This window comes from Momordica charantia (assembly GCF_013281855.1).
Source record: "Momordica charantia cultivar OHB3-1 chromosome 3 unlocalized genomic scaffold, Mcharantia_2.0 BLBB01000003.1, whole genome shotgun sequence".
Taxonomy (NCBI): Eukaryota; Viridiplantae; Streptophyta; class Magnoliopsida; order Cucurbitales; family Cucurbitaceae; genus Momordica; species Momordica charantia.
This window is the reverse complement of record NW_028275161.1, coordinates 21459962-21478874: the sequence shown is the minus strand read 5'-3', so window position 1 is coordinate 21478874 and position 18913 is coordinate 21459962. Positions and strand designations below refer to the sequence as shown.

The following is an 18913-nucleotide window of genomic DNA, read 5'->3' as shown; positions in this document are numbered from 1 at the left end:
TCCCTATTCTAACAACCTATTGAACAGCCACCCCACAATGAATAGACTAACAAAAAAAACATAACCACTACTTTCAAATTATCACAGTACATCTCATTTTAGATTTTTTTTTTTTTTTGAGATATATAAGTATAAATAGCATAAATTAAGTTGAAACATTTGCAAGTATAACCATCACTAAAAAGGTAAAGTTAGCATGTCTCTCTCTGGACAATTTAAACATTAGGGAATCATTTTCAAATTTCGCAACATTGCAAAACTCTGCTTGGAGCACATATCACATATTTACATCATCGCAGCAGATACTCCTCTCGTCGATCCACAGATTCACGCACAGCTATACACAGTTGTTGCAGGAAGTTGATGGGACAAGTTGAAGCAAAGTCAGTTAAGGAATCGCAGCTATCTCCTTAAGGGATCCCTTGTAAAGAAAGGGTGCTTTAGGGCTTGGCGCGCCGTAAGTCTGTCCACGGGATTGTATCGAAGCAACCCTTGCACAAGTTGAATCAATTCCCCAGCCGAATGGTCCACATGCTGCATTATCAAGTTCTGCATGTATTTTTTCACGAAATAGTAAGTGTAAAGTTGTAAACAAAGAGATACCTTCAACGCCCTTTAAACAAGTACAAGTTAAAACACAAACCGGTAAACGAGGCAGCTTTTGAACAGCCTTGATACTATCCCTCGAAGTTGCACCTTCTGGCCAGTCTAATCTACCTCTTCTAACATATTTTTCTGCATGTCGACTATTGATATGCCAAAAAAAAATAAAAAAATCTCAGAACCTATGTTTCTTAATTGATGTTTAACACGGAAAAGCAAAAACCATGTTTGAAACACTCACTCTACTTTCTTCAGCATCTCCTGTGGCAATGGACCAAGCACTCTCTCCATCATTGCTAGGTGCTCCAAGTTCTCGTGAGTTTGAAACAGTGCTTCACCCTAAGACAAATAATGCATTGAAAATTTAATCACATACTAAAACCAAAAAACGAATAAAATCAATTCTAACATAAATTTTATTCGACACAAATGATGTATTAGATTAAAGATGCACCTACCGAGCATAGTTCGACCAGAATACACCCAACACTCCAAATATCACAAGGAAAACTCCATCCAAGACCTACAAAACATTTGTTATTAAAAATCATACACTCAATCAAACCACACAAAAGAATGAAAAATGTGAAAATAGTCAAAATAGTCAAAATCCCTTACCAAGAATAACCTCTGGTGCTCGATAATGGCGTGTTGACACAATGTAATTCTGATCTTGACGATCATAAGTGGTGCTACCAAAATCAATAACCTTGATAGCACTTGACTTGGGCACTCTTTTAAAGTTAGTACTATCCCTCGGTGATCGAGACAAATTCTGCTACAATTGTCGAAATAATTAGAGCAAATAACCAAAAGAGATCAAGCAAGAACTTAGAAATTCCAATAAGATACCAGATCGAAAACTACAAATACCTTATAGTCGTGTACTTTCACATAATCTACCGATACCAGTAGTATGTTCTCCGGCTTCAAGTCAGTATGAATCATCCGTAGGTCATGCATGACTGGTTATCAAAGGTCAAAGCAGTTATTAGAATACAGAACAGAAAATAATAAGAAACTGACTCTGCATACAATTTAAATAAAATTCTAGAAAACAAAATGAAATATGCAACAGATACAAAATAACCATTTAATTTTAAAAATTGGTTGACTTAATATCTTGCAACAAACATAAGACACTTGGAATGGAAAAGAAAAGGGACTAGGTTCAATAAAAATACTACACACATGCTACACATTCCAACAGTTGTCTGCCAATGTCACGAACTAGGTCAATGGGAAAGGAGCGATAATTGTTTTTCCGTAGAAAATCGTATAAGCTTGGCCCAAGCTTCTCAAACACCTGTTGAAACCATTTAAGTTCACCCTCAAATCTTAACCCCCCATATTTGGTGAATCGGGGAAATTAATCCATGATAAAACAGCCTTATAATACTTACAATACAGATATGGTTACGATAGTCAAACCAGTTCCGTATTTGAACACAACTGCAAGGAATAAAGCCATTTAACCATAGCAACAAAGGTGACAAAAGCTAGAGTGCCAACTATGGCAGTAAGAAAGATTTACAACAAAAACAATACTCACCGATTGCCACCTTTATCATGCTTTCCAAGCTGTTGCAAAACTTCAATTTCAATCATAGCTGCATCACGATATTTCCTAATTCCACGCACAATTTTTATTGCAACCATTTCTTTTCTTTCTCTATCCCAGCACTCCAAAACCTGTCCAAAAGTACCCTCGCCCATTTTGCTGTGTATTCTGTCTGCCGCAAAAGAAAAAATTGACAGAGTAAGAAAAAGAAACAACCTCCAGAAAATATATGGTAATTAGCAAATCCTTGCTAGTCCCTAAGCCATTCCAAATAAGTAATGATTTGAAAAATTTAACGAGAAACAGATGAGCTCAATTATTAAAAATAATGTAAGTGACAATGATAAATAATGTTTTAGATATAGTCAGATTATATCCTTCATTAAAATAAGCGGAGAAACTAATTTGTATGAGAAGAGAGCTACGATGAGCAAGTTTGATAGCACATAAAAGTTTCTTTAATTATAGTCAAGTGTATTTACAGCGAGAAGTTAAATTTTCTCCAAGCGCAAACATGTAATGTCCATCTTTGTCATCTTCTCGCCAGGGGGGAGAACCATTACGAGCCACTCCCTTAACAAATAGGGGATTAGAAGAATGATCTGATGGTGCTCTTGAAGATGCAAAGCTTGGCATATTCGCAATCTCTTGTCCACAACAAATTCCTACCTGAGCCTACACACAGTCACCCATTCATATAAAAGTTTGCCCTTCCTAAACCTAATATCCTCACCAAAAGTCTTCATTTTCCACAACACAATTGAAATTGCAAAATTTTTTTCAATAAATACAGTTGGGAAGCAAATGCTGGGACAAATATGAAATACAAATCAGATGCATGGTACACAGACCCGGAAGAGGAAAAAGAAACAAAAAAAGCCTAGAAAAACATATCGTGGAAAATAACAAAAATTATAATCAAAGGTCATTCATAACAGCAAAATAAATGTTTGAAATAATCTTCGATCAGAATAAAGAACGTTTGTTACCTGATCCGATTCGAGCTTTCAAATGAAATATAAAAAATTTGTTAATTCAACAGATCAATAACGAAGCTTCAGGGAAAAGAAATCGACTCATAAAATAAAATTAAAAAACATAGAAAAATGTCAAAAAATCGTCAAAAGAAGTAAATCAAGAATAGGAAAAAAAAAAGAACACATATTGGCTATGCTGATCAGAGAGTATACCTTGATGTGAGACCCTAATACATACCTAAACAAAAAAATTCCGGCAGATCTAGCTCTACGAGACCAGAGCCAACACGAAATAAAATCAGATCTGAAAAGAAAGACCCAAGATTATACCTTTGGGGCCTCGGGGACAACGTCCCAGCCCAAACGAGCCCGCTTTCGGGGCCTCCGATCAAGATGGGTATGAGGAAACTCGATCATGCGCTCCATCTCCATGATCTCGCAGAAAATCAGCAGAGTTTATCCGTGAAGGAAGACGGAGATTGAAGAACCGTGGGGAGGAAAAAGGAGGAGACGAGAAGAAATATTCTTTCGCAAAAGGAAGTTTGTGGAATGGAATGGGAACGCAACCCTAATTTTAACCTAACAACGAAGCATGAGGAGGATGAGAGGAAATCTAACCGTCCACGTCGCGGAGAAGGAACCGTAGATTTAGATGGAATCTCCTTTCCAAAACTCGGTCAATGATTTTAATAGCTAACCCAGGGTTAATCCTAACCATGGTTCGGTTAGCTTTTCCGGATTGTGTTAGGAAGTATATGCTACAAGGAACAAAGGATAAGATTCCAAGTTACTATTTAAACATAAATATAAAAAATAAAAAAGAAATTTAATTATTTAAGTGGGCCTAGATCTGGACTGCCGAATGCTTCTGTTGGGCCTTATTTTCCTGTAATGGGCTTTGATTTCAACGACGGGCCTTTTTACGAAAAAATGGGAACGTCCATTCTTGTAATTTCATAGCGACCCATTCTTGTAATTTCACACAGATTGAGGTGGAAATTCAAACTAACCTATGTAAAACTTAATGGTTGTCTTCTTTATATAAATGAGAATGAAAAAATATAAATGAGGGGACCTAACATTATCCCATTAATCTTAATTATTTGATTATATTTAAGTAAAAATATATATTCTCAATTTGGTCTTATATTTTAAAATTCTCGATTTTAACTTTAATGTATTAGAAATTATCAATTATGTCATTCCATACAAAAATTTGTTAAAATGTATGAACAAAAACTTGATAAATTTGTTATATGAACATATTTAGATACTTGAATATGTCGCTCGAATATTACTTGACTCATGAAGTTTAACTCGTGCATGAGTAAAACTCAATCCATTGATTAACAAAATTCACTTTTTTTTCTAACACATGTCTAGAATGTTTATGAATCTAAACATGTCAATAAAACAATAATTTAATGTCACATTAGTTTTATGTTATAAAAATTTAATCTAATTAAAAATTTTGAATACGTTAAAAGATAAAATTGAAAATATTAGAAGATTTAAGATTCGAATTGAGAAAAACTTTAAAGATTATGAAGTTAACCTAAATTTTGTCAAGTTATTTTGAAGTAATAGAAAACAATAAAAAATAAAATAAACAACTCCTTACCGATTCCATCCATTCTTGTGGAAATAAAACAAGATCAAGTCATGATTGTGATCATAATATGATGCAATATTTTCCCAGAAGAAAAGGAAAGAATGATTCTCCGCATCTATTATCTTATTCATTCTCTTCCAAATATATTCTAACATCTCAATGGACTATCATTCGACTCGAAAGAGTAAGACAAGAATTTAAATATAAGACCTTACACTCCGATACGATCAATAAACCACCACTCAACGAAAAAACTTATGTTGATGGGTTGGATAAATTTAATTCATATATGAATTCTTAACACTCCCTCTGCATTGTTGAGATTTATATATGAATTAAATTTACCCAACGAACCAGCTTAACATTTTGGGTTGAGTGATAGTTTATTCATCCTAACATGGTATTAAAACGGGAGGTCCTACATTCGAGCTCCTGCATTATTGTTTCCTTCCCATTTGAATGTAATGGTTAATTCTATCATTAACATTATCCCCAAATTAAAATCGATAGCTAGACCACCTCCCCCACCTATCTCTCCTCCGCATCTGCCAAATCCCCCACATCGTCATTTCCATTAAAAATTAAGCTTAAAATATACATGAATTATATACATTTTCTTGATACTTGGTTACGGATTCAAGTATGTTTTCAAGAGAGGTGAACCACTTACCAATGAAATTGTAAAAAATAAGTATAATTTTTAAAAACATAAAACTAAAAACGGAATAGTTATTAAACGACCCTGAAGTGTCCTTGTCAAAATAGTTAAGATATACAAAAAGGTTAAAAGAGAGTAGGCATTATTTATTAAAATATAAGAAAAAAACAAAAAATTAAATCCTCCGTATAGTTACATGGTTGATTTGACATCATATGTTACGTAGAAAAATAAGTTAAAAGGCTACTCAAGGTGGGACTCTCAATTCACATTTTTTTTAAACTAAAAGTAAACCCTTCATTCAAAAAACTACGTAAAGCACTCAATGAGGAGGAAATATGATCATACTCCACCTTTTAAACAAGCTAAATGAAAAGGTTTAGTAAGCCAAAGCAAAGTGGCATACGTCTTAGTTGGGGCTCCCTTACAAACAAGAAAATTTTGTGATTTTTTTTTAATTTATAATATGTAGTTTCTATCTTTAAACATTTTTCACAAAATATTTAAAATATTCTTGCTCGTATATTGAATAAATTCTCCGATTCAATAAACCATTATTGAGGTGTGTGCAATAGTTTCAAAATTACGTATCATTTTAAAATTTTATTATTATTAATGTATGAATGAGAGAAAATGATTAAATATTTTGGAGATGAAAATGGATCAGGGCATGAAATATATTCTCCGTACACATTACGTCTCCATCTTAGTGAGAAATCTCCACCTGACATGGGGTGAGTCCCTATGAAAAGAAAGGGTCAATTTATGGCAAAATTGATTGGTTGTTTTTCTTATCTTTCCTTGGGAATAATTATATATAACATGGTATTTTGACTAATAAATTAAACCCATGATACTTTTCATGAAATAAATTTATTATTATTTTTTTTTAAGCTAAGAATTTGTTGGATATGAGTGAAGTTTTTCGTATCATAATGCATCAAATACACTTGGACTTTTCGCAAAATAAATTTATTTATTATTATTTTTTTGAAGCTAAGAATTTGGATATGAATGAAGTTTCTGGTATTACAATGCATCGAGTACACTTTGAGGTGCTGGCAAAAGCTTACTTTGCCTCCTTAATCTCAAAATAATTAGTTAATTAACTATCCTGTTTTATTAATTATATGTCCTTTTACTTTAGTTTTTTTTTTTTAATTATGTATACTTTTGTGTTTAAGCTATTGCTCGTTTTAACTAGTTCTTTTTTATTCTTTATTTGTGATGTAGTTTTTTATTATTAAATAATAAGTGTTTTGCATTTGGTCAATTTATTTACTTTGTTAAAGAAATAATTCATTTTTAACACCCACGGGAGAAGCTACATGCATGATGCAAATAACATATGTATTTGAGCCCACGTACACAATTAAGTAAGAATTATTATTTCCTCCCAACAAATAAAGTATAGTGCATTTGGTTGGTCATCTGAGAACGAGTTGTTTTCAGTATTTTTAAATATGTGTTTGGTAGTAGATTTAAAAATTGAATCTCAATTTAAAAAAGATGTTCACCTATCTAATAATATATTTGTAAACTAGTTGGAGTTACCGAACAAATATTTAGTTCCATATTAAATAATATTAATTAATTTATTAACATTTTTGTCATAAATTTTGTAAAATTATTGTTTTAGAATATTGTATAATTTATGATATTATTATATTTTATATGTTGTAATTTAAAAATAAATAAATGAATTTATAACATAGTATATTTATCAAAGTTTTTTTTTTCATGAAAATCATGCATTTTAAAGTTCCAAATTAAAAATCGAAAAACACTCCAAACATAAAAAATGGTGTTTTATAATTTCCACTCTTTAGATCGCATACAGTTTTTCAGAAACAAACGTTCCAAACGGATAATTCACTAGATTCATTTTAGGGGAATCGGAAAACAAGAAAAAGAATGTTATCTACCAAGCAGTCTTATCTTATTTGATAATTATTTTATTTTTAATTTTAGATTGCAAACACTATTTTTATCTTCTTTTTTTTTTTTACTTTATTATACATTCTCTAAAACTATTTTTTAAATCTAAGCTAAATTTTAAAAACTAAAAAATAAAATTTTGAAACTTATTTTTTATTTTGAAATTTAACTAATAATTAGACCCCATTAGATAACCATTTATTTTGTTGTTTTTTATTTTTAAAAATTAAGCTTAAAAAATTACTTATGGCTATGTCTCAACCTTTTTATTTATTTATTTATTATTATTATTGTTTTTCTTAATGGTTGTTATAAATAGTTTCAAAAACTATACCAAATTTGGAAGAAAAGATTGTTTTTGTCTTTGGGATTTAGTCAGAGATTCAAATATGTTTTCTGGATAAGTGAAAAACTTACCGATTAAATTATAAAAAATAAGTATAATTTTTAAAAATAAAAAACTAAAAGCAAAATGATTATCCAACCATTCTTAAATGTGTTGGTAAAAATAAGGAAAAATAAACCAAAAAACTAAAAGAGAGTAGACATTATTTTTTAAAACAAAAAAAAAAGCAAAAATCGAAACCCTTCATATGGTTATAGCTGATTTGGAATCATATGTTTGGTAGAAATTTAAGTCAAAAATTACTCAACATCGAACTCTTTAAATTAAAAAGAAAAAAAGAAAAAAAAAAATAGGATCGGGCTTTACTTTCACACCTCTGAATTCACATCCAGCCCATTTCACATTTTTTTTTTTAAAACTAAAAATAAACCCTTCATTCAAAGAACTACACAAAAACCACTCAATGACGATGAAATATATATGATCATACTCCACCTTCTAAACAAGTTAAATGAAAAAGTTTGTAAGCCAAAGCAAAGTGGCTTACTTCTTAGTTGGGCCTCCCTTACAACAAAATATGTGATTTCTTATTTTATAGCTCCTATATTTAACTATATAAAAATAATAATCACACTCTATCAACGATATTGAGTAAATTCTCCTTAAGATTTTGATTCAATAAACTATTATTGAAGTTATTATTATTAATGTATGCATGGAGAGAATATTCATGACAAAATTTCTTAGTTGTTTTTCTTCTATTTCAGTAAGAGAATAATTATATAACAGGATATTGTGACTATCGACTTAAAATCTTATTTTTTCTATTAGATAAATTAAATCATATCATACTTTTCACCTAATAAATTTATTTATTTATTTTTGACAAAACACCTCTCTCAAAATAATCTCGATAAGATATACACCTATATGATGTAGAATCAATACATTAATCTAGCTAATCATAATAAAAATTGTGAATATATTTACCATAGTGATCCAATTATACCAAGTGATTCTATATTTCACGACCAACTTCTAGAATTAAAGGTCTTGAAATAATTCCAAATTGAACATTATTATAAAATATCTGTCATTCAAATAATTCTTTAAAAATAATTTATAAAATTAAGGGATTTTTTTTTCAAAAGAGATGAAGCTCCTAATTTACATTTCAAAATGAAAGCCATTGGTAAGTGAACAAAATTCAAATAAATCAATGGCTAGTCAACAGTTGGATAATTGTTTTTTTTTTTTTTCCTTTTGCAAAACATACTTGTTTGATGATTATAAAATCTTATTTATTAGTTGATTTTGTGCTTTAATTAAATTTAATTTGTGCAAAGATTGATTTTCACTAAATCAGTGAGTTTTTTTTCTCTGGTTACAATTAGTGGGTGAATGAATGGAGATGGGATAGGTGGAAAAATTGCAACACTTATTTAAGTTTAGAGTTAAATTTGATGAAATTAAAAGTTATGATAATCAATACAACTTTTAAGTTTAAGAGTAAAAAATGATTCTTTCATAAATATAACTTTAGATCCATTTACTATAAACCGTCAGATTAAGTAATATTGAAAACTAAATTATAATAAACAATTATGTATAATATTATAATATTACTTTGTTCGTTATAAATACTAAAAATTTCTATAGAATAAACACTAAAAAACTATGATTTTATAAGTACCTAATTTGATATTAGTTTTTAGTTTTTTTAGTTCAACAATTTCAAAGATTAGAAATAGAACCATCAACTTCTAGAGCAACGACAACAGGTACTCCATCAACTTAACTATACTCCGTTGATAATAATTTAACCTTAGTTTTTTTCTAAAGAAAGTATGATAGGATTGTCTATATAAAATATTAAAAAAAATGATGATGAAGTTTGAAATTATTAGTAAAGTAGATAGTTTAAATTTTTTTTTGACAAAATAAGCTACTTGAATTGAACTATAGTACTATATACATTTCATTAATAAATACCCGTTCGATGCTCCCATGTATCTGCCACCAGTTCCATTGAAGAAATCCTCTGCCTCTGCCTCTGCCTCTGGCTATGGCTGAATCTTTCACCTTCTGGTTCTCATTATCCATTTTCCTCTTCATTTTAATTCTAATCCTCAAACCAAAACCAGGAACCAAGACAAAATTCAATCTCCCGCCATCCCCACCGAGGCTTCCCATAATCGGAAACCTCCACCAGCTGGGCCACCTCCCCCACCTCTCTCTCCGCCGTCTCTCCCACAAATTCGGCCCCATCATTCTCCTCCGCCTCGGCCAAATCCCCACCGTCGTCATCTCCTCCGCCAAATTAGCGAAAGCAACCCTCAAAACCCACGACCTCGCCCTCTGCAACCGCCCATTCCTCATCTCCGCCAAACACATCTTCTACAACTGCACCGATATCGCCTTCTCCCCCTACGGCTCCTACTGGCGCCAAATCAGAAAAATAGCCATTCTCGAGCTCCTCAGCGCCAAAAGGGTCCAATCCTACGCCTCCATTAGGCAACAAGAAGTGGCCCGTTTGGTCCACAGAGTCGCTCAATCGCCGTACCCCGACGCCGTGGACCTGTCCAAGATTCTGCTTCTGTACGCCAACGATGTGCTCTGCCGGGTGGCGCTCGGCCGGGATTTTTCCGGCGGGGGGGAGTACCATCTTCATGGGTTTCAAGAATTGCTGGAGGAGTTCCAAGTTCTGGTCGGCGGTTTTATCCTCGGAGATTTATTCCCTTCCTTTGCGTTTGTTAACACTTTGACGGGGATGAAATCGAGGCTTGTTAGAACCTTTAAAGGCTTCGATAGAATATTTGACCAAGTTATAGAGGAACATCTCAGCCCCGAGAGGAGAAGCTTGGGGGAAGCCAAGGATCTTGTCGATGTCTTGCTTGATATCCAGGAGAACGGATCTGATGACAAAATTCAACTCACCATGGATAATGTCAAGGCCATCATCTTGGTATAGTTACTCAAAACTTCACCCTCTCTTTAAATTCCCCTGTTTTTGTTAAGCTCCATGCATATTGATCCCATCGAAATGAGTAGCCTTTATATCTTATAAACTCTTTTATGTCTTCGACGTTTTTGACGCGGGATCCTAAACATTTTTTCCATTAAATTACTTGTCTTTTTACTTGAATCTTACCAATTTTCTGGGATATATTGTAGGACATGTTTGTTGGAGGAACAGACACGACATTTATAATCCTCGATTGGGGGATGACTGAGCTCATAACCAATCCAAAGGCAATGGAGAGAGCACAGAAGGAAGTACGAAGCATTGTGGGCGACAGAAGATTGGTATCGGAGAGCGATCTTTCTAGGATGCCATATTTGAAAGCTGTGGTGAAGGAGATACACCGGCTACATCCTCCGGTGCCGGTTCTGGTTCCAAGAGAATCGATGGAAGACATCACCATTGAAAGCTACGACATTCCGGCCAAAACGAGATTTTTTGTGAACGCTTGGGCCATTGGGAGGGACCCCGAATCGTGGGAAGAGCCTGAAAAGTTCGACCCAGAAAGATTCATAGACACAGATGTTGATTTCAGTGGACAAGATTTTGAGTTCATTCCATTTGGAGCTGGAAGAAGGATTTGTCCAGGTATTACAATGGCGATAGCCACGATTGAACTTGCTTTGGCTCAGCTTCTGCATAGCTTTGATTGGGAGCTTCCAAATGGGATTGAAGCTAAGGATTTGGATATGAGTGAAGTTTTTGGTATCACCATGCATCGAATTCAACATTTGGAGGTGCTGGCAAAACCTTACTTTGCCTCATAATCTCAAAATAATAAGTTAGCATTAAATAATAATAAGTTAGTAAAGAAGCTCCTTGGAGCAAGTATTTTCTAATAATTAGTTAATTAATGTTCCTGTTATATTATATGTACTTTTACTTTAGTTTTTCTTATTTCTATTTATTTTGTGGTGTAGTTTTTTAATTAAATAAAATGGCTTTGCATTTGGTCAATTTATTTATTTTGTCAAGGAAATAATTCATTTTTCACACTCAGTTGATAATCTACATGTGTGGTGCAATAAACATATCTCTTTGAGATCAGCAACTCAGCATAGGTTGGATCGCACAACAAACAAAATACAGATTGTCTACCAAATAGACCCTCATCTAGTTATCTTATGACTTATTTGTAATTATTTTATCTTTTATTTTAGATGGTAAACACTATTTTTACCCTTCTTTTTTACACTAAAAAATATTTTTTATTTTAAAATTTACCTAATAATTAAATCTCCTTTCATAACCATTTCATTTTTTGGTTTAAAAACTAAGCTTAAAAACATTACTTACAACTATGTCTCAATTTTTTTTAATAGTTCTTATAAATAGTTTCAAAATTATGCCAAAGTTTGAAGAAAACAACTATTTTTGTTTTTGAAATTTAGTTATAAATTCAAAAATAATTTTTGAGAGAAGAAGAACATACCAACTAAATTGTAAAAAATAAATATAATTTTTTTTAAAACAGAAAACTAAAATTAAAGCAAAAGGGTCATCAAACTACATTGAAGGGTGTTTGTAAAGATAGTGAAAGGTATACCAAGAATTTGAAAGAAAGTTGGCATTATTTTTTAAATCCTTCGTATGGTTATGGTTGATTTGACATCATACGTTATGTAGAAAAATAAGTTAAGGATACTTTCACGCCTCTCAATTTACATCCAACCCATTTAAATTTCATCTTTTTTTTAACTAAAAATAAACCCTTCATTCAAAGTAATAATTACATCCTACATCTATATTGAATAAATTTAATTTATTATTTTTTTTTTCTTCATCTATCAATGCATTAATCTAGATAACCATAATTAAAAATTTGAATATATTTACCATATCGAACCAATAATACCAAGAAGTGATCGTATTTTTCACGGCCAACATCTAAAATTAAAGGTCTTAAAATAATTTCAAATTGACCATTATTATTAAATATGTGTCATTCAAACGGTTCTTTAAAAATAATTTATAAAATTAAGGGATTCTTTTTTTTTTTCAAAACAGATAAAGCTCATACTTAACATTTCAAAATGAAATCCATTGCTAAGTGAACAAAATTCAAATAATCAATGGCTAATGAAGGGTTTGATAATTGCTTTGTTTTTGCAAAACATACTTGTTTGATAAGGTCTTATTTTGTTGAGCTTCAGGAGATCATGAGTTCGAACTTCTCATCCCTACCTAAAAAAATAGTCAAATTTATACTACATTTGAAGGAATAATAATAAAAAGTTAGTGACATTTCATAAAAATATATTAATTTTTAATTTATGCTATATAGTTCTTCAAACTTTTATATAAACCCAACTTTTCTATTTTTTGAGCCATGTGAACTTGATCGACAAATTAGAAGATGAGCCTAAGCTCAAAAGCGGAGATGAAAGTAAATTCTTTTTTTGAGTGGGAATTTTTATTTTCTTTGGTGGTAAGAGAAGGGCTTAATATAGCAAGTGGGCCTTTTTTTTTTTCTTTTAATAGTTTTCGATTTTGATCCTTAATATTTTAAAATGTTGAAGTTTTCACCCAAGGTAATCAAAATTTTCAATTAAAATTTTTTTGAAAAATAAATTATTTTGTTAGTAGAAAGTTAATGTGTCACTGAATTATTGTTTTATTGATTTATATTTAGATACATTGACATGCAACTTATATTTAGATACATAGACATGCAAGATGTGTCATTTAGAAACAAACGTTGGGAATTAGACTTTTTGCTTACGGATAAGTCATAAATGAGAAGACAATATAATGAATCAAGAACAAAAAAAAGCCATCTGAATTTTAGAAGATCCAAGTTGAAACATCAAACAAAATTTTGACCAACGGATACAATCAAAATTTTTTGCCTATTCATGTTTTTACTAAGAATTTCTTGTCGCTTAGTAAAATTATATAGGGATTTATATGAATCGATCGGATCAATTTTTAGGTCAAAATTTTTGCTGTCTGATATGGTCAGTTTTCAGTTTTGAAAATTGACCGCTAAAATTGGGTAAGATATCAACTTAAATATATAACTCAATGTATCAAGACATATAGTGTAGATGTAACAAAAAATATATATAGAATGTAAGTTCGACCTTTAAATTAGAGGATTAGAGGACGTCATAGGTAGTTTATTAATTTTACTATCATCAGCTCGTCAGTTTCAAATTAGTCATATTCATATAGTTTTTTAAAATTTACAAACAACACTATTTTTCATTTTTCCAAATATAGTACAAATGTAATTTTTCTTAATATGTTTTATTTTATTTTAGATCAAAGGTTAATCTTCCACCTCTATCTTCGTGGTATTATTAAAAATTCTTGGTTAACAACATTCGACCTCTATCATTAAACTTTAATTTCAATTGCTGGAATACATTGATTTTAGTTCCATTAATTTACTGGTTCCAAATTAGTTTATCTATTGACAAAATTTTATATTCTAACTTTTTACATATATTGTCAATATTCTAACTTTTTACATATACTTATAATTTTTTATAGTCAAAACGAGCATAGCCGTAATTGACATATATCTTTAATTAAGGATTGTGAGTTCGATTCTCATCCTTATATATTTTACTGAAAACAAATAGAAAATTTAGATGGGTGTCTAGATGAAATCAATTTCTTTAATGTATTTTATTTTATTTTAGATGAAACGTTAATCTTCTCTCTACATTTATGGTACTATTAAAAATTCCTGGCCAGCCAAGTTCAATTATAACAGGTGTCTTAGCTTCTTAAACTTTAATTTCAACTTTTGGTGTATATTAATCTTAGTTCCATTAATTTACCGACTCCAAATTAGTTCACCTAGTGGTATAATTGCTAAAATAAGCTCACCTTTCAATTTCTCCATTGGCATGCTATCATTTTCCACAGGAAGGGACCAACTTGAGCAAGAGGGAAGAATAATTTTTTTTATTATTACTATTTTTCTTTTTTGGCAAAGGGAAGAAGAAATTGCCAGAGAGTGTCCTTTTTTTTGTCTTTTTGTTTACTCCATTGTGTTAGAATTGAATTGACCACACTTGCGATATGTGAGTGGACGGAGGTTTTTTTTATTATTATTTTTTTGGAAAAAATACATTTTTTGTCTCGGGGTAGGTGTCAATTTGTTCTTTTAAGTTTCAAAATAAACAGTTCCTAAAGTTTGAAAATTTATTTTAACTGATTCCTAAGTATTCTTTGATCGTTGACTTAACGAAAAAATGACTTGACAATTAACAAGTGATTAGTTAGGGACCACAGCAAATTAAAAAAGTTCAGTCACTCATTAAGTCAATTGGATAAAGAATGGTCAAGGACCATTTCAAACCAAATTTTAAACTTTTAACACTCATGGGATACATCACTTTGAAATTTAAGGATCAAAAGCTTTTGAAACTTCCGTTATTAAATTGATACCTATCCCAAACCTTGTCACCAAAAATGTATTTTTGCCTATTTTTTTAATGCTATGAGAACAAATATAATGAAGAATATAAATATAAATAAATACCCGTGCTCTGCTCCGAAAGTATCTGCCGCTCACTCCCTTTGAAGAAACCCTCTGGCTCTGGCTCTGCTTCTGGCCATGGCGGAAGCTTTCATCTCCTGGTTCTCAGCAGCCATAATCCTCTTCATTCTCTTCCTAATTCTAATCCCCAAATTGAAACTAGAAGCCGAGAGAAAGTTCAATCTCCCGCCGTCCCCACCAAGGCTTCCCTTAATCGGAAATCTCCACCAGCTGGGCCACCTCCCCCACCTGTCTCTCCGCCGTCTCTCCCACAAATTCGGCCCTATCATTCTCCTCCGCCTCGGCCAAATCCCCACCGTCGTCATCTCCTCCGCCAAATTAGCCGAAGCAGCCCTCAAAACCCACGACCTCGCCCTCTGCAGCCGCCCCTTCCTCCACTCCGCCCAACACATCTTCTACAACTGCACCGACATCGTCTTCTCCCCCTACGGCTCATACTGGCGCCACATCAGAAAAATCACCATCCTCGAGCTCCTCAGCGCCAGAAGGGTCCAATCCTACGCCTCCGTTAGGCAACAAGAAGTGGCCCGTTTGGTCCACAGAGTCGCCCAATCGCCCTACCCCGAAACATTAGATCTCACCAAGATTCTTGCTCTGTACGCCAACGATGTGCTCTGCCGGATGGCGCTCGGCCGGGAATTCTCCGGCGGGGGAGAGTACCATCTTCATGGGTTTCAAGAACTGCTCGAGGAGTACCAAGTTTTGCTCGGCGGTTTTAGCGTCGGAGATTTATTCCCTTCCTTGGCGTTTGTTAACACTTTGACGGGGATGAAATCGAGGCTTGTGAGAACCTTTAAAGGCTTCGATAGAATATTTGACCAAGTTATAGAGGAACATCTCAGCCCCGAGAGGAGAAGCTTGGGAGAAGCCAAGGATCTTGTCGATGTTTTGCTTGATATCCAGAAGAATGGATCTGATGACAAAATTCCCCTCACCATGGATAATGTTAAGGCCGTCATCTTGGTATACCCACTCAAAACTTCACAAATTCCCCTGTTTTTGCCTTATTTTTTTTTGTTAAGGATCCCACATCCATGCATATTTGATACCATCAAAACTAATCAATTTTAGCCATTAAATTACTCGTCTATTTACTTAAATCTGACCCAATATCTTACCAATTCTCTGGGATATAGCTACTGGAAACTTCACCCTCTCTGTAAATTCCCCTGTGTTTGCCCTGTAAACTCCCCTGTTTCCAACTTTTGCCATTAAATTACTTGTCTATTTACTTAAATTTTACCCAATATCTTACCAATTTTCTGGGATATATCCTAGGACATGTTTGTTGCAGGAACAGACACGACATTTATAATCCTTGATTGGGGGATGACTGAGCTCATAACCAATCCAAAGGTAATGGAGAGAGCACAAAACGAAGTTCGAAGCATCATGGGCGACAGAACAGTTGTACTGGAGAAGGATGTTTCTGAACTGCCATATTTGAAAGCTGTGGTGAAGGAGATACACCGGCTGCATCCGCCGGCGCCGGTTCTGGTTCCAAGAGAATCGATGGAAGACATCACCATTGAAGGCTACGACATTCCGGCCAAAACAAGATTTTTTGTGAACGCTTGGGCCATCGGGAGAGACCCAGAATCGTGGAAAGAGCCTGAAAAGTTCGACCCAGAAAGGTTTATGAACAGCGATGTTGATTTCAGAGGGCAAAATTTTGAGTTCATTCCATTTGGAGCTGGAAGAAGGATTTGTCCAGGTATTACAATGGGGATAGCCACGATTGAACTTGCTTTGGCTCAGCTTCTGCATAGCTTTGATTGGGAGCTTCCATATGGGATTGAAGCAAAGGATTTGGATATGAGTGAAGTTTTCGGTATCACCATGCATCGAATACAACACTTGGAGGTGCTTGCAAAACCTTACTTTGCCTCATCAACCTCAAAATAATGATTGTTCTCAAACAAAAAAGAAAAAAAAAAACTCAAAATAATTAGTTGATTTACCTTCCTTTTATGTTATGTGTACTTTTCTTTTTTGGTTTTTGTTTATTTTGTGATGTAGTTTTTTTTTTTTTTTTTTTTTATGAAATACAAGCGTCTGTACAATTGATCAATTTATTTGTTTTGTTAAGGAAATAATTCATTTTCAACGTCCACTTAGAGCTATCCATAATGCAGTAACATATCTACTCAAACTAATCTACACATTTAAGTGAGAAATTATTATGTACAAGAGCATAGTTAAACTGTAATTCGATCCACTATCTCCACATGTTATATTAAAAAATGATAATTGAGTTTAGACCCTCGTACTTCTAATTTGTTATACTAAAAAAAAGCGAGATAATATTATCTTCTCCCAACAAATAAATTATGTTAGTGTGATAATTAATTTATTTTTAATGTTAGGTGGTAAACACTATTTTATTTATTATTCTTTTTTACTTTGTTATATATTCTTCTAGAATATTTTAAAAATCTAAGCTCAATTTTAAAAACTAAAAAATATAGTTTCAAATCTTGTTTTTTTTTGTTTTGAAAATTCACTAATAATTAAACCCCGTCGATAGCCCTTTCATTTTCTAGTTTTTCTATATTTAAAAATTAAGTTTAGAATCATCTCAATTTGTCTGGTTAATAATTGTTATAGACATGTTCAAAGCCAATTTTTTTTTTCAAATTTTTAAAAATTTATTTTTGTTTTTAAAATTTGACTATAGCTTCAAATGTGTTTTCATACACTATAGTAAATTCGACTTTTATTGACAGACACGAAACAATGTGACCGTCATCTATACGAGTGTCTTTGTTTTTTTTTTCAATAATAGACGTTTTAATGATGGAGAACGCCCTAGACGAAATCTCTGGCTATAGTATATTACATGTATTTACTTACCATGAGATTGCAAGTTTCATAGACTACATAAACTCAACATCCAAACAGAGGCTACACAATACTCGACTTCCTCATCCAAACAATGCAAGCTCAAATATATCAAATTCATGAACCAAAGCTCTCTGAGGGAGCAAGGGTTTTGTAATAAAAATCAAGCAACACTTGAATATAGTGCAAATTATGGTGTCCTCACTACTAACATTATATGTCATATAGAAAAATAAGTTGAAAATTACTCAACATATCTTTAGTCTAATTTATTGGTCAAGGCCACTTTCAGACCTCTCAATTCACATCTAGCCCACTTCACAATTGTTGTTTTCTTTAAAATAAACCCTTCATTCCCACAACTACGTAAAAGCCACGAGTCCTCTGAGGATGAAATATCATACTCAATTCTTTTGAACGAGTCAAATAAAAAAATTAGAGCTCGTTTGGTAACGTTGTTGTTATTTATTCTTGTTTCTTCATTTCTAATAAAGAAAAATAGAATTGTATGACTTGCAACACCCATAAATTCAACAATGATAAAACAATACTTTTTATTTACGTTGCAATAAACTGAAAATAAGAATAAGAAATTTCTAAAATTTTTATATAGTTTTGAGAATACCTTTTTTAAAAAATAAGAAATAAAAAATAAAAATAGTGGTCAAATGTTTAGATTTCTTAATCCAATTAGAAACGGGAAACAAAAAATAGATAGGAAAGTTACAAACGGGTCATAGTCTCGGCTCAGACTCTATATTAAGAAAATATGCGACTCCTTCCTTGTGGCCGCATGTAGTTGAAAGAAGCCTCAGTCCAACCTACCTCTCGCAATGCCCTAG

The 18913-nt window shown here is 32.5% G+C and overlaps 3 protein-coding genes across 5 annotated transcripts; 2 read left to right on the top strand and 1 right to left on the bottom strand.

The window, feature by feature from the left end:
* Positions 1-145: 145 nt before the first annotated feature.
* Positions 146-3695, bottom strand: LOC111008590 (LAMMER-type protein kinase AFC2). Of its 3 annotated transcripts, none has more exons than XM_022281337.2 (11): positions 3472-3695; positions 2647-2839; positions 2156-2336; positions 2007-2055; positions 1795-1909; positions 1477-1568; positions 1222-1381; positions 1062-1126; positions 845-942; positions 644-746; positions 146-549 (listed from the first exon to the last, which is right to left on the bottom strand). In XM_022281337.2, exons 1-11 carry the CDS (start codon positions 3571-3573, stop codon positions 403-405), a joined length of 1305 nt encoding a protein of 434 aa, XP_022137029.1. In that variant the 5' UTR covers positions 3574-3695; the 3' UTR covers positions 146-402. The 3 variants fall into 3 exon arrangements, with proteins under 3 accessions (XP_022137029.1, XP_022137030.1, XP_087977726.1); XM_022281338.2 differs by having other exon boundaries at positions 1222-1378; positions 3472-3693; XM_088121600.1 differs by lacking the exons at positions 1795-1909; positions 2007-2055; positions 2647-2839; positions 3472-3695 and having other exon boundaries at positions 1222-1378; positions 2156-2315.
* A 6037-nt stretch (positions 3696-9732) lies between these two features.
* On the top strand, positions 9733-11650 carry LOC111008803 (cytochrome P450 71AP13-like). Its single transcript, XM_022281613.2, has 2 exons — positions 9733-10660; positions 10870-11650. Exons 1-2 carry the CDS (start codon positions 9761-9763, stop codon positions 11482-11484), a joined length of 1515 nt encoding a protein of 504 aa, XP_022137305.2. The 5' UTR covers positions 9733-9760; the 3' UTR covers positions 11485-11650.
* Positions 11651-15205: 3555 nt separating this feature from the next.
* LOC111008646 (cytochrome P450 71AP13) lies at positions 15206-17343 on the top strand. The gene is made up of 2 exons (XM_022281390.2): positions 15206-16193; positions 16509-17343. Exons 1-2 carry the CDS (start codon positions 15288-15290, stop codon positions 17133-17135), a joined length of 1533 nt encoding a protein of 510 aa, XP_022137082.1. The 5' UTR covers positions 15206-15287; the 3' UTR covers positions 17136-17343.
* Positions 17344-18913: the final 1570 nt, after the last annotated feature.

Bases quoted from the DNA above. Each gene is read 5' to 3' on its own strand.
- LOC111008803 (XM_022281613.2), top strand. From the start codon at position 9,761: ATGGCTGAATCTTTCACCTTCTGGTTCTCATTATCCATTTTCCTCTTC. The intron at 10,661-10,869 runs GTATAGTTACTC...GATATATTGTAG, and splicing joins ATGTCAAGGCCATCATCTTG to GACATGTTTGTTGGAGGAAC.
- LOC111008646 (XM_022281390.2), top strand. From the start codon at position 15,288: ATGGCGGAAGCTTTCATCTCCTGGTTCTCAGCAGCCATAATCCTCTTC. The intron at 16,194-16,508 runs GTATACCCACTC...GATATATCCTAG, and splicing joins ATGTTAAGGCCGTCATCTTG to GACATGTTTGTTGCAGGAAC.
- LOC111008590 (XM_022281337.2), bottom strand. From the start codon at position 3,573: ATGGAGATGGAGCGCATGATCGAGTTTCCTCATACCCATCTTGATCGG. The intron at 2,337-2,646 runs GTAAATACACTT...CTTTTGCGGCAG, and splicing joins AGAAAATTTAACTTCTCGCT to ACAGAATACACAGCAAAATG. The intron at 943-1,061 runs GTAGGTGCATCT...TATTTGTCTTAG, and splicing joins TTCTGGTCGAACTATGCTCG to GGTGAAGCACTGTTTCAAAC.